At 35.6% G+C, this 13,868-nt stretch overlaps 1 protein-coding gene across 1 annotated transcript; it reads left to right on the forward strand.

Annotated features, from left to right (window-relative positions):
- The first annotated feature begins 2,397 nt into the window (after positions 1 to 2,397).
- Positions 2,398 to 13,343, forward strand: LOC148026047 (serine carboxypeptidase 24-like). Its single transcript, XM_087692047.1, has 10 exons — positions 2,398 to 2,878; positions 3,707 to 3,814; positions 4,547 to 4,642; positions 4,789 to 4,881; positions 5,108 to 5,181; positions 9,013 to 9,297; positions 9,951 to 10,087; positions 11,580 to 11,672; positions 12,154 to 12,325; positions 13,137 to 13,343. Exons 1-10 carry the CDS (start codon positions 2,428 to 2,430, stop codon positions 13,278 to 13,280), a joined length of 1,653 nt encoding a protein of 550 aa, XP_087548173.1. The 5' UTR covers positions 2,398 to 2,427; the 3' UTR covers positions 13,281 to 13,343.
- Positions 13,344 to 13,868: the final 525 nt, after the last annotated feature.

Consider the following 13,868-nt stretch of genomic DNA (forward strand, 5'->3'; position numbering starts at 1 on the left):
CAAGTCAACATATACATCTTAAGAACCCTAGTTCCTATCCATTCATGAGTAGATACAATCAGATAGAGGATGAAGGGTTATACCTAGACCCAACAATGGGGATGATGATTTAATGATGATAATGGTGATTGCAATGGGTCAGCTTTGCCGAGATGGAAGTGAATTTTTGAGTCTTTTCTTGCTCCTCTCCTCTTCTATGTTTTCCTCTACTTCTCATTCATTGCACTTGCTCCATTTTGATAGCTGAACATGGAGGCTTATCTTCTTCCCTTAACCTCTCTTTCCCTTTGCTACTCTCAAGCCTAGGCTCACTATCAATGGTGCTTACCCATTTGTACCAATAGTCACAAATCCACAAAGCAAAGACAAGTAATGCATTATTTTCAATCGTGATTTTGGACAACTCTTAATGAAGACAATGCTGCTAAATGACTAGAAGCCTATTGCTTTTCTTGCTCTTGCTACTATTCATTTCCTTTATATGAAAGCAACCAGTTTCTTGTAGTAGTTGTGCTTCCCTCTATTCTCATGTGCATGAGTTCTCTGCATGTGGGTGAGTATTTGAGTCCTATGGGTTTATAATGAGTTATCCAAAGGTAATAAGGGTTACAAATTTTTTGGTGCTTTTTCAAAAAAAATTGAGTTTTTATATGTCACTTTCTTCTTTCTACATTCGATTCTTTCCTGATCTTATCAAACATAGATTAAACAACCATACCAATGAATCAATATTATCTCAATCACACTTTCCTACGCTAGCCATGATCATTTTGGAGTGTCCACATCCTCAAGGAGCCTCCTATTCCGACACAATAAGAGTGTAAGAATCACAAGAGCCATCTTAGTCCTAGAAATGAAATGAAAATGTTGGACTTTTCACTCAATGTTGGGACTTGGATGCAACTATTGTTTTTTCAAGAGCTTCAACCACATTGGCTATGCTATCTCTCACGTAGCTACCTACATTACTTCTTAATCCAACCAAGTGCCTGTCAATCTATCGAGAAAACAAATGCATGACTAATTCAAGGTATATCAATCTCACTCGCTTATCTATTGCATTGTAGTACATGCCACTTGATGGGCTTGCAAGCGGCTCAATGATCCAAGTGGCTCTCTTTGATCCATTCCTACTTTATTGCACCCAATCCCATCCGTAAGTCCTCATCGTGGAGAGGAAACATAGAGTAGAAGAAAATGTACCAACCTTAACCTCATGCTTTACTTCTCACCTTCAAGCTATGAAAAAAGAAGGGAAAGAAGAGAAAAATGGCAAGAAAAGAGAGAAGCTTCACTCTCAAAGTTTCTCACTTAGACTTTCACACTCATAGTCACACTCTCGCTCACTCTCAACAAGGCAATAAATGATACGATGGAAGTAATGGAAGGGATTCTCAAAGTTTTCACCCACACCCTTGTTATATATGAGTTTTAGGGTTTCCACCCCTCTTGGGTTATCCTACATACTTTATGAACTTAAGACTGGTCCTTCTCTTGATGCATGCTTAATTTAAAGGTTATTGGACCTAGTCTAGGTTGAAATAGAATAGTTTGTTGTAATCCCTATACCCTCTACACATCACCACTTACATCCTCAAGTATTATTATAAGATACATGGGAGCTAGCCAACTCTCAGATAATTACAAAATAATAATGTAATCCGACTCATTGCATGTTGCAATTGATAGTACCTAAATTATTGAATTGCCATTAGAAAAATATAACCCATTATCCAGAATCTCCATAGTATATAGAGAGAGACATTGTCATAACTTGGAGGGTGGGCCCGTTGGAACGAATGTCATGTATTGGAACAAAGGATGTAGTCATCATGAGGATATGTTGGTTGTAACATCAAGTGAATGAGACGTTGGTTGTAACATCAAGGGTGAACAACATTTGAGATTGCTCGGAGATTCAAGAAAGTGTGTAATTTTAGTTTTTGGCATGGTCACCTCTTAGTCATTGATAGAAGAGTAAGATGAGGCCAAACGTTGTTGAGACATTTGGTGGAAGAGTGTTTTCTCCTAATTAAATCCAGTGTGGCCGGCCCTGCACTCGAGAGAGGTAAGATTGAAGGGTTGTGAGGCCTATCTTTCAGACTTGGGAACTTGGTGGATAATCCTATGAAGAGAGTGAAAAACCGACATGAACAAATTGACAAACGTGTAATTGCAAGGTGAGGACGAAGGTTTTTTAAAGCATATCAAAACGAGGAAGTTGAAAGATTATTGTTTTTAATGGGTGTCTCTCACATCTCGCATTAAAATTTTCGGATGCGAGAGGGACAGAGACAGAGAGAAAGACAGAAGCCGGAGGGATGGGGGATCCAGGGCGCCGGCCAAAGAGCTATAAATCATCGCAGCGGCAGTCCTCAAGAAGCGCAAGCTTAATAATTCCCAGTACGGATCAGCAGCTGGTCGACAATGGAGAGGATCAGCTGCAGCTCATTAATGAGCCTAATTGCTGCAGCTCTGATTGCGGTTAACGTAATACTCAAATCTCCGCAGATTTGGAAGGTTGAGGCTGTACTGGATCATGCCCCATCATCAAGGGAAGCGGGCAGCCTCGACAGCGAAGATGAATATGCGATATTATACGATGAAGGACCAGCGAAGATGATGAGCAGTTATAGGAAGCTGATGACGAGTAGTAAGAGCAATGATATAAATGGTGGTGAATTAATGAGCAGCGGCACCAGCAAGGAAGACGACCTTGTGGTGGGTCTGCCGGGGCAGCCCCAGAGTAACCTTGGGTTTGCTCAGTATGCCGGCTACGTCACAGTGAACGAATCCCATGGGCGTGCCCTCTTTTACTGGTTCTTTGAGGCCGCCTCCAGCCCTGCCTCCAAGCCTTTGGTCCTCTGGCTCAACGGAGGTAATCTTTTCGTATGTAATTGAGTTTCTATATTAACATGGACTCACTACTTAATAACATCGCGATCAGCATTAAGATCATCGCTATGCATTAACATGGACGCACTACTTAATAACATCGCGATCATCGCTCTTCAAACTAGTTGGCGATTCCTTGATCATCCTAATTTTGGTAACTCCTCGTTGGGCCGCCATGAAATGGATTGGTTTGATCACCTTCCAGTTGATTCTCCATCATTGAATCATTCGCTCACACGTCAATCGACCCCACCCTTGTACATTCATTGCTCAAGATCTTCCAAGGAGACATCTCTCGATTATCGTCTGGTATCATGTGCACATATATGTCGGATCCAATACCCCCTTGGTCACGTTCATTCCTCAACATCTTCCAAGTCGATATCTCTCAATTATCCTCTTGTGTGTGCACATGCACAACATATATGTGGGATCCAATATCCCACGACTCTAGTACATGTGCACCCTTGGTAACATAGTCCTTGATACAATGGCAACAAGAACAAGTATGCCCACTGGTTTGATGGGATGCACTTCCAAAGCTTGCTTGCCCCAACAACTCCCCTTTTGCAATCGTATTGTTCACCACATAATACTTTTGACACGTCTTTGATCAACCATCTTCACCAGGAAAGCTATAATTCACCTCCACATCAATCATTGCACAAGTTTGAGTGAATCTAAATTTATATGTAGTCTATCTAACATAAATGCAACTCCTTTCACTTATTTGATCATTCAGCTTGCTTACCACAATTAAGCATCAAGTTTTTTGAATTTGAAAAGTGTACTAATGCTTTTGTTTAAATAGGCCCCGGTTGTTCTTCTATTGGATTTGGCCAATCCGAGGAAATCGGGCCTTTGCGAGTGAACTCTGATGGAGCTAGTGTCACTATCAATGAATATGCTTGGAACAAAGGTAACCAAAGCTCATATGTCTCCATTCATATTCTTTTGGTAATCATCAACATGTGCTTCCAATCAAGGAGATTCCCTTGAAAAGAAGGGTGCTCTTATAACCTTGAAAAAACAAGAAACAACATTTTCAAACAAAAACTTGAAAAATGAAAGTGCATGAGTCAATATGTTCTTAGTAATGCTTAGAAGGTAGTATATGTATAGTTTGTATGCCTCTACATAGCATGTTTGATATTCATACTATGCATGGGCTCAATCGAAATGTTTAATAGTCTTCATTGGAAAGTAAATCTTAAAAGTACAGTCCACTCAATCAATAAGCCCCAAAGAATTCATTGCTTTTCCTTTTTTGTCAAACTTGTATAAACACAACCCTATTTGTCGATGGATGAGTTTGCACCTATCGCGATTTGTTTTATCTTCAGTTTGCTACTTTCTTTTACCCTAATCATGGTTTCATTCTTCTAAAAGTGAAACCTTGAAAAAACAAAAGGAAACAACATTTTCAAAGTTTGAGATTTGTACTCTTATAAAGTTTAAAGATCCTATAATTTGCAACAGCATGCAAGTCTTCATCATATGGTAAGGAAATTTTATCCAATAAAGCTATTTTATCCAAAATCGATGGTTCAACTTGAATCTTTTGTAAAGGCAAGCTCATCTCTTTTCTTGTGTCATCCTAAAGGATAAACTAGCATGTCTTTACATTTTTTTGTTTTTAATATTGATGTAGAGGTCAACTTATTATTCCTGGAGTCCCCTGCGGGTGTGGGCTTCTCTTACTCCAACACCTCATCTGACTACCAGCAATTTGGAGATGCTCTAACAGGTGTGTAGTGATGTTGTGATGATCCTACACCATCAAATATGGAAGTCTACATTGATGTCCAATATGTTTATATTGACCAATTACAATTTAGATAGTCACTAACATTTTCTTCTATACTTTGTTTGGTGACATGATTGAAACATTAGCGGAGGACGCATACAACTTTTTGGTGGGTTGGTTTGAGAGATTCCCAGAATATAAGTCACGAGATTTTTATATTGCTGGGGAAAGCTATGCAGGTCAACACTTCACACACACACACACACACACACACACACACACACACACACACACACACACACATGCGCACATAAGTTATTTTCTATACTATCAACACATGACTGTACTTCCTCAAAACAATCATCCACACTACACAAAATAACAAGCAACTATTCATTACAACTTGAGTTTCATTCACATTATATCCTAAAAATTTAAACTTTTGACATGGTATCCTTTTTATAGGACATTACGTTCCACAACTTGCCAAAGTTATTATTGATATGAACAACATCGAGATATCCTTAAAGGGAATATTAGTAAGTTTCTCAAACGATACATGCCTTAATTAAAGAATCTTATTCATGTTTTGGTTTTAGTTAGTTAAATGTGAGAATTTATTTTAATCTCATTTTAAAATCTTGATTTGTAGCTTGTATTGTGTACATATTGATTATCTTGGGCATAGCTTAAGATTTATTATCACTTGGAGTAAATTTCTTAACAAAATTGAGCCATGGTGCTAACATCTAGATATGAAGTATTAGCTCACATAACAACTATCAAACACTTCCTCCCTATATTATTTTGGTTGCCAATAATATATATTCTTTCTTTTTAATGGGTACTATGTGTAAGCTTTATAAATTCCTAGTGTTGCAACCAATGTTTGGGTACCAAACAAGCTAGACAAATGCCAAATGGCATAAGCCATGTCTAGTCAATTAATTTGTCAATTTAGACTTGCATGACATTTCAATTAGTATTCATTATCGAAGCAATGATAATGGAACTCTACATATTCTCTACATAGTTCTTACATAGTAGTGTTTTTTCTAAGTTTTGACCACAATTCCGATGTTTGTTGTTTGATTTGACTAAGCAACTACAATGAAGCTAATGCAATTGTGCACCTAGTATCAAGTATGAGTGTCTGTCTTGATGTTGTGCTTGATTGCATGTGGAAACCATGATGATCAAAGCTTCATAAGCATAGATGGATGCACATGCAACCAGAGGACCATCTGTCACCTCTTACTTATGTTGCATGTTGCAATTTTGACAAATTGTGTGGCTCATGTGCTTCTAGGGAAAAGTTTTGTCAGGATTAGGAGAGTGATCTTGTCTTGTTCCTCCTCTTGGATCAAAGCACTTCTCTATCTAACGTAGCTTTTTTGCAATTTCGATGGCTTTCATAGTTCTTATATGGCCTAGATGATTTTGGTTGATTTGCTCCTATTTGTGACCCCCACATGAATGCTCAATCTAAACATTAGTAAGGTCTAGATCACATTACTCTAGTGGTGCCTACTTGGGTTGGCAAAAAAACTATTGTTTTGGTTAAAAATGTATCTATAAGATTGCCTACTACCCAAAATTCTCATTTCCTTTTGGGTATCCATATTGTCAATACCCCAACTCCCATCCCACCTATTAAAAACTCGTACATTCATGTGCAAGATAAGGCAAAGGTAAAAAGGCTTGGAGAGGAGAAAGCTCCTATTACTCATGATGAGGAATATAGGTGAACAAAGCTATAAATGGAAGGCCTACCAAAGGAGGTGGGAGGCTCTTTAGCCAATCTAGCCATTGAGTTCTTCAAGGAGCATGTGCAACCCTTGGAACAATAGAATGCAAAACTCAAGGAGCACCTTTAGGTGCTAGAAGAGCTTGCTTGATTACCACAAGGATGAATATGCATAGGTTTAGTTCTTCCTTATGAAGAAATTGAAGGTGGATTGAATGATAGTGACTCAAAAACCAAAACCTACATTTCCATCTCTAGCGCATCATAGATGAAGATCCAATATGCATGAAGCTTGGAATAGAAGAGAACTAACTATATGCATGATCCACTATCCAGCAACTTGAGGGTGGATTGAATGCTAGTGACTCAAAAAAAAACACCTACATTTCCATCTCTAGTGCATCATGGATAAAGATCCAATATGCATGAAGCTTGGAATAGAAGAAAATCAATTATATGCATGATCCACTATCCATCTCTAGTGCAATAGGGAGGATGGACATCCACTATGCATGAAGTTGAGAATAGAAGAAAGCCAATTATATGCATGCTAATAGAGTGTAGACCACTTTTACTTTAGACTTTAAGTAGGTTGTGAAACACAATTAAGAGAAATCGGCTATAATGAGGAGTCAAGTGCAGTCCCTACACATTTCTATCTATAGCACTAACAAGTAGAATAAAAGGCAAGTTATCTTTAGTTCTAGGTTGATATGATGAGATGACTTAACTAGCCTTGATTTAATAGAAAAGATATTACCCAAGCATTTCAAAAAGCATGTGTCTACTTTGTCATTTGAGGCTCTAGTAATAGATTTCAAGCTTTATAATCTTTTGTAATGAGAGGTTTGGTCTAGATGGACACTTTTGTGAAGCACCATCATCTTCATTACAATCGGTTCTTGGCCCTTCCTCCCTGATTGCCCAATGCTCCAAAATGGATGTATCCATGGCCTCCTTAAAAATAATTGAACTATATTTTTTATGGCTCTAGGTCTGGTGCAAGCTTGGATTTCAATTCCTAAAATCCTTTTGACCGCTCTAGTTTTAGTAGATCTGGTCCTTGCCACTTCTTTAAAAGATGATTTTGATGACATTAACAAAGAAGACTGGCATTGTGGATTTAGATCCTCTATGTGCCATCATGTGTTTGGGCCCAAATCACAAATTCCAAATGCCATAAGACATGTCTAGTTGATTGATGTGTCACTTTGGATCTACATGGTGTTTTAGTTACTCTTGAGATGTACTAATTGATTTGTATGTTATTGATTATGGAAGCAATGATGATGGAACTCTAGATACTCTTTTTGAAACTTGTATCATTCTCTAGCATTGTTCTTTTTGAGTTTTGATCACACAATTTCCATGTTCATGATTTTTTCTAAGCAATTATTGAGTAGAATGAAGTTAATGTGATTTTAGATCGTGTGTCAGGTATGAGTGTTTCTCTATGTTTTGTCCTACATGTTCATGCCTAATTACACCCAAACAAGGATCCATGCCATGCTTGTGTGTGTGTATGTGTGTGTGTGTGTGAGTGTGACAAGTTACTATACAAAAATATGTTATGCTAGTAAGGAAACAAAAAAGTTGATGGTGGTGAAGTCTCCTTAAAGAGCAAGGATGCAATATATTTTAGAACAAATACCTAAGATGGAGAGCACATAAACATTTAAGAATAAATAAAGATAGTATCCTAATTAAATCCATAATAAGAATTACAAAATTCACAAAATTGGAGACAAAGAAGAAGAACAAGAGGATTGTTAACAAGAAGGAAGTATAAAGAGAAAGCACATGATCATTTAGAGCCATGCATGAAGAAGTTTATATACATCACCATTAGGATCTCCTTACCATGTTTAATAATATTTTGCATGTTCTACATGATAGAAGAGGCACCATGTTATTTTCAATTCTAAGTATACGATATAGCTTTTTATAAACCATAATATGCATCTACAACTAATCCAAATTATTAGTCACATTTCATGTCAATAACCTAGCATGGGTCTCAAAAGTGTATATACACATCCTCATATGCATCATAGGAGTCTCATTCCATATGATGAGGCTTATTTACCACAACAACTTGGGAATCTCATCCCATATGATGAGGCTTTTTTACTATAACAACTTAGGAGTGTCATACTCCAAAGGAATGTTGCAATGGATCGAGTAAAATTTTCTAAAGGTATTTTGAGTTTTGAGTTAATGGGGCATCCATTAGGCAAAAGAAACATAGCAATTTCTAATGTCAATGTAGTAGCCAATGCTATCATTTGATACTCTAAATATCAAGCAATCACTTATAAATTAATGTGTGTTCACATGCACCTATTCCATCTAAAAGAAAACTATTTTCATTTGTGATTCCTTTATATCAGTGATGGTTTTTCTTATACTAGGTATACAAACAACTGGAATACCAAACTTCACCTTGTCCTTGACTTGGGCTACATGTGTTTGTAAATGTCAAAAATATGTCATATTTATTTTGTCATTAATGTGTTTCTAAAAGATAAATCATTAGGAGGTAAATACTATAAATGTTTCTTGTCTTATGGAAGAACTTCTCAAGATGTAGTAATGACATAATCGAATTATGTCATTTTTGCAGATGGGTAATGCTTTGATAGATGATGGCTTAGATACAAAGGGCCTTGTGGATTATGCTTGGAGTCATGCAATACTCTCTGATACATTTTATCAAAACATTACAAAATTTTGCAATGATTACTCCCAAGGAAGCCGAGCAAGCAATTCATGCATTGAGCTTATTGATGAAGTTTTTGAGCAATATTCTGTAATTGACATATACGGTATTTATGTCGATCTCTGCTTGAATGACACTCTATCTTCATCGAAACCAAAACTCAAAAAGAAGCCAATGTCTTCTTCTTTGGTAAGAAACTTTGTATGACATATATGACATTTTGGATATAAAGAAACCAATGTAGTTAGAATCCATGAATCCAAGAACATAGTTATTTAGATCAATTTAAGGAATTAATGCATGATAGTTTAGGAAAATAGTAGCATAGCATGATTGGCAACTAATAGGAGATGAATGCATGATGTTTAATACAAGTGATATTAGAAGGGCTATTGACATTTCCTGGATATAATTTATATCAAAATTCATACTTGAGGGAGAATGTTATGGATACACATCATATTAGGTCATAACTACTTGAGTTTATAGAAAAATACTTAAGTATAACTAGATAGAAGGCATGTTAGATCTATTGTTCAAGTCAAGGCATAGATAGAACAGAAAAACTGTGCACATTTGCCATCTCATAAAATATAAACTTATTGATTGTGGATATTTTTAATAGTTTAATTAAACTTACTTGATGTTCATAAATTAGCTTTGTTTATTTAAAATGACAAGTAGACTTGCATGAGATTAACAAAGACTATTATATGTAAAACACTAGATATTGGAAGACATTAATGAATAGTAATGGACCATGTGAAAATTCCTCACTTTCTCCCTCCCCTTCTCTCTCTTTCTCTATCCAACATACTTTGAACATCATTTCCTAACTACAGTTTAGTCGAAACATCCCAAGTACAATTGGTGTAGCTGGATATGACCCATGCATTGATTATTATGTTGATACTTATTTGAACCGAGAGGATGTTCAACATGCCTTACATGCTAAGGCAACTTCATGGACTCCATGCAGGTATAAATATGATAACACTTGGGCTATAGAAACTTTTTATGTTGAAAATGAAAAATGTATGCAATCTTAACTCTTGTATATGGTTGTGCATGCACATGTGTGCACCCATACATGTGTGTGTGTGCATGCACAAACCCATGCTTGTGCATGTGTGTTTTCCTACACTATGCATGTGTCTGGACATGTGACAAAGAATAATAGATGGAGCCTTATCCATTGCTTCATGTGGCACTCTAGTGAGCTTCCTTCACATAAAGGAGCTCTATCGAAAAGTGTGTGAATAAGAGTGTGTACATGTATAATTATCATGAAGCATGAGTCATTCTATTTAACATCTATGTATTTGCATCTATGCCTCTATGTGTGTGTATGTGTGTGTGTGCATATATATATATATATATATATATAGAGAGAGAGAGAGAGGGTAGACAAAGGACCCTAGGTCTAGCACACTTAATATAATGAGGTGGGTACATGAGTGACTAATGAAGCCCATGAGGGGATCTATCAATGGTTGGTTCATGAAATAAAGGAATCTCTTCTGTTGTGACATGTGGTTATAAAGAGATATGCCTATTTTAGGCTAAAGAACCTAAGATTAGCTAGAATAAATATAATGAAGTGGGCTTGCTTGTGGATATATTGATGCTTGCTCAATGTGAGTAGTCTAGTGTATTTCTAAGATGACTTCCATTATGATGATATCTCATGTTCAGCACATTCTAGATGCTTCCTTTTCATTCATTGTATTTGTGCTTGTTATTTTATGTATTCACTTTTGCATGTGCCTTTTCTCTAACACATCCATCTTTAGTATGACCAAAATAAACATTTATAGAATAATAAATCCACAATGTCATTGAGTTGTAAAATATTTTGGTAGCCCTCCTACTGTTGGCTCATTTTTGTTTTTAAAAACTCAAAGCAGAGTTCATTGTTTACAATACACTTGGCATGGTTACACATTACATTGTTTTGAAAGAGGACTAATATCCATTTGTTTTTAATAGAAGGGAATTATACGTAAGAGGGCATGTATAATCATGCTAGCAAATGCATGCTAGGTTTTAAACATTTGATTAATATTCAAATTATAGCAATAAAAAAAGAGCAAGGTACAAGTCTAAAATCGTATGAATAACCGGTGTGGCATGTCACATTAACCAAGAGGGATATGATATCTAACCATATGGATGTATTTTTCAAAACTAAAGGGTTGGTAGATGAACCTATGGTGACAAAAAAATGTGGGTAAGAGAAAAACGAACTTATATGTTAGTAACCATAAAAATATGATAAAACAAAACAAAATATATTCTTAAGTAAAAGATGAGATATTTCTATTTGTAATGTAGAATTTATCATTATAAATTCTATCCTAAATATCTTTCTAGTTTATATTACTTGAGCACCTAGTCATAGAGTCAAGAGAGATACAAGATGATGTTTCTTTTGTTTACAATATAACATTTTTGTCTTTTGTATGGTGTAGTAATGTGCTCAAGTCATGGAATGATAGTCCCGACTCAATGTTGCCTACCTTAAAGGAGCTCATGAAGTTAAACATACGCATTTGGATGTTTAGGTAAAATGTTTGTTAGCAAACATCCCAATGAAAGTGCATTGCCTGGGAAAAGATGATTCTTTTTAATCTTACAATGTTTAGCTTATAGCATCTACTATCATTATGTTATGTTGCAAGAATTCCTTCAAATATGTAGGCATTCTAATCCACTTTTATCTTAAGGGAGTGTGCTCATTCATTGTTTTTCTTAGGAAAATATGTTACTAATCTACTCCATCTTATAAAAACATGATGAGAATAAAGTTAGGAAATTTTCACCATTTGAACATGGAATAATGTATATATAATAAGATATAACCAATAAAGGATTACTTAAGTAGTTAGGATACCAATATGTGTTTAATGTACTAAGATATCATATACACATGAGTTATATGTTTCCTCCTCATACATCTTTGAATCATAGATTTTTTTTGCTTATTTACAAACATGAGAAAAATTGGGTTTCTGGCATACACATTCTTTTCTATGTTATATTAAGACTTTCAATTTCTTATTTATCTTTCATTACTCTAAAGACCCCTTCTATCTATGTTCATTGGTCTAGTGGTGATTGGGATGGCATCATACCGGTCTTATCAACTCGCTATTCTATCGAGTCCATGAATCTTCCTACAAAGATAGATTGGTACCCTTGGTATTATGAACAACAGGTAGTTTTTTGAAATCTATTTATTTTACATATGTAGTACGAACATTTGGTATTAAGATCCTAGTATCAAATATGTTTGTCTTACTACAAACAAATAAAGTTTCTCTTTGATAAAATGTAGATCTCCTTTTTTTTTATAACTACATGAGTTTTTGAGACTTTGCAAAATATACTAAATTTGAATAGATACCACATCATAATTAGTAAGTAGAATTTCTGTTTGAAAACTCTGTATAGCAACATCATCACTTTCATAAAGCTCAAAGGCTCTATACAAAAAAGTTGATCTACATATACTAGATGCCCTCATGACATTTATTTTAGTAAATAATGTAGTTTCTCACTAGAAATAATAAAAGTACATTGACATAAACTACAAGGCCATAGATTTCTTGGATAGATAGTGGTCTACTTCTAAATCACATTGCAATATTGTAAGCTTTGAAGAGCTATAGTTGGAAAATATGCTCTTAAAAAGGCCTAAGTATGAGAGGGGGGGGGGGGGGGGGTCACTCATGAATATATGTATGTATAAGGTGAGTTCAAAATAAGGGATTTTTAAAACACCATTTTTTACATACAGAAGGGTGTCATATAAAGGAGTTACTTATAGATTGAATAGAAAAGGGTTGCATTTTATTCAAGAAAATTTCACAGATTAGGATATTTATAAATAGGTCATGAACGCACATTATATAGAGAATATATATATAGTGAACCCCTCGAGCCTAAGTGCAACACTATCTAATGATAAGTTATGTTAACACATGCATTAGGAAAATCACCTACTAAACATAACTTTGTACATGCAGGTAGCTGGTTGGAGCCAAGTATATGAAGGAATAACGTATGCAACTGTGAGAGCAGCTGGACACATGGTTCCTTCTTTCCAACCGGGGCGTGCCCTTGCCCTTCTTAAACAATTCCTTACTGGGACCCCACTCCCAAGCTCATGAGTTGCAAAACATTAGTATACCCACCAATTAGAGAGCACCATGTTCTCTCATTTACTTTTTTTTTTTAATTACTTGAAAGAGTAATATATTTGAAATGGGTCTCTAAAAGCTTTACTTTACTACATTATGAGCTTTGAGCAAGAAGGACACATCTTGATTGTCACACTTTGCACCCAATGACTTCCTAAAAATCCAATAAAACCAAATAAATTTGATTGTTGCAAGTGTGGTTTAGGTGTAACCTTCATTCATTAAAAAAATGGTCCCATGATGTAATCCTTTTATTCACTCTATACTGAGGAATTAGCACAAGCTTCAAGGATGGTGTACCCTTCATTCATCCAAACAATGACCCCATGGTGTTACCTTTTTATTTACTCTATATTGAGATATTAGCACAACCTTCAAGAATATCATAATATATACTTTCTAGATTGTATGTGAACTCCTCAATCAAGGATAATAGCTAAAGAAATAATTTTTCTTAAAGAAATCATTATGACCATACTAATGTATGCTTATACCACATGCAAAGCCTTTGTACATATATTAGATAATGGTGAATGAAGTTTTTGAAAATGTAAATGT

This window comes from Lygodium microphyllum, chromosome 14, assembly GCF_053477565.2.
Source record: "Lygodium microphyllum isolate KBCC chromosome 14, Lygodium_microphyllum_v1.1.10, whole genome shotgun sequence".
In the NCBI taxonomy this organism is placed as follows: Eukaryota; Viridiplantae; Streptophyta; class Polypodiopsida; order Schizaeales; family Lygodiaceae; genus Lygodium; species Lygodium microphyllum.

Bases quoted from the DNA above. Each gene is read 5' to 3' on its own strand.
- LOC148026047 (XM_087692047.1), top strand. From the start codon at position 2,428: ATGGAGAGGATCAGCTGCAGCTCATTAATGAGCCTAATTGCTGCAGCT. The intron at 3,815-4,546 runs GTAACCAAAGCT...ATATTGATGTAG, and splicing joins TGAATATGCTTGGAACAAAG to AGGTCAACTTATTATTCCTG. The intron at 5,182-9,012 runs GTAAGTTTCTCA...TCATTTTTGCAG, and splicing joins TATCCTTAAAGGGAATATTA to ATGGGTAATGCTTTGATAGA.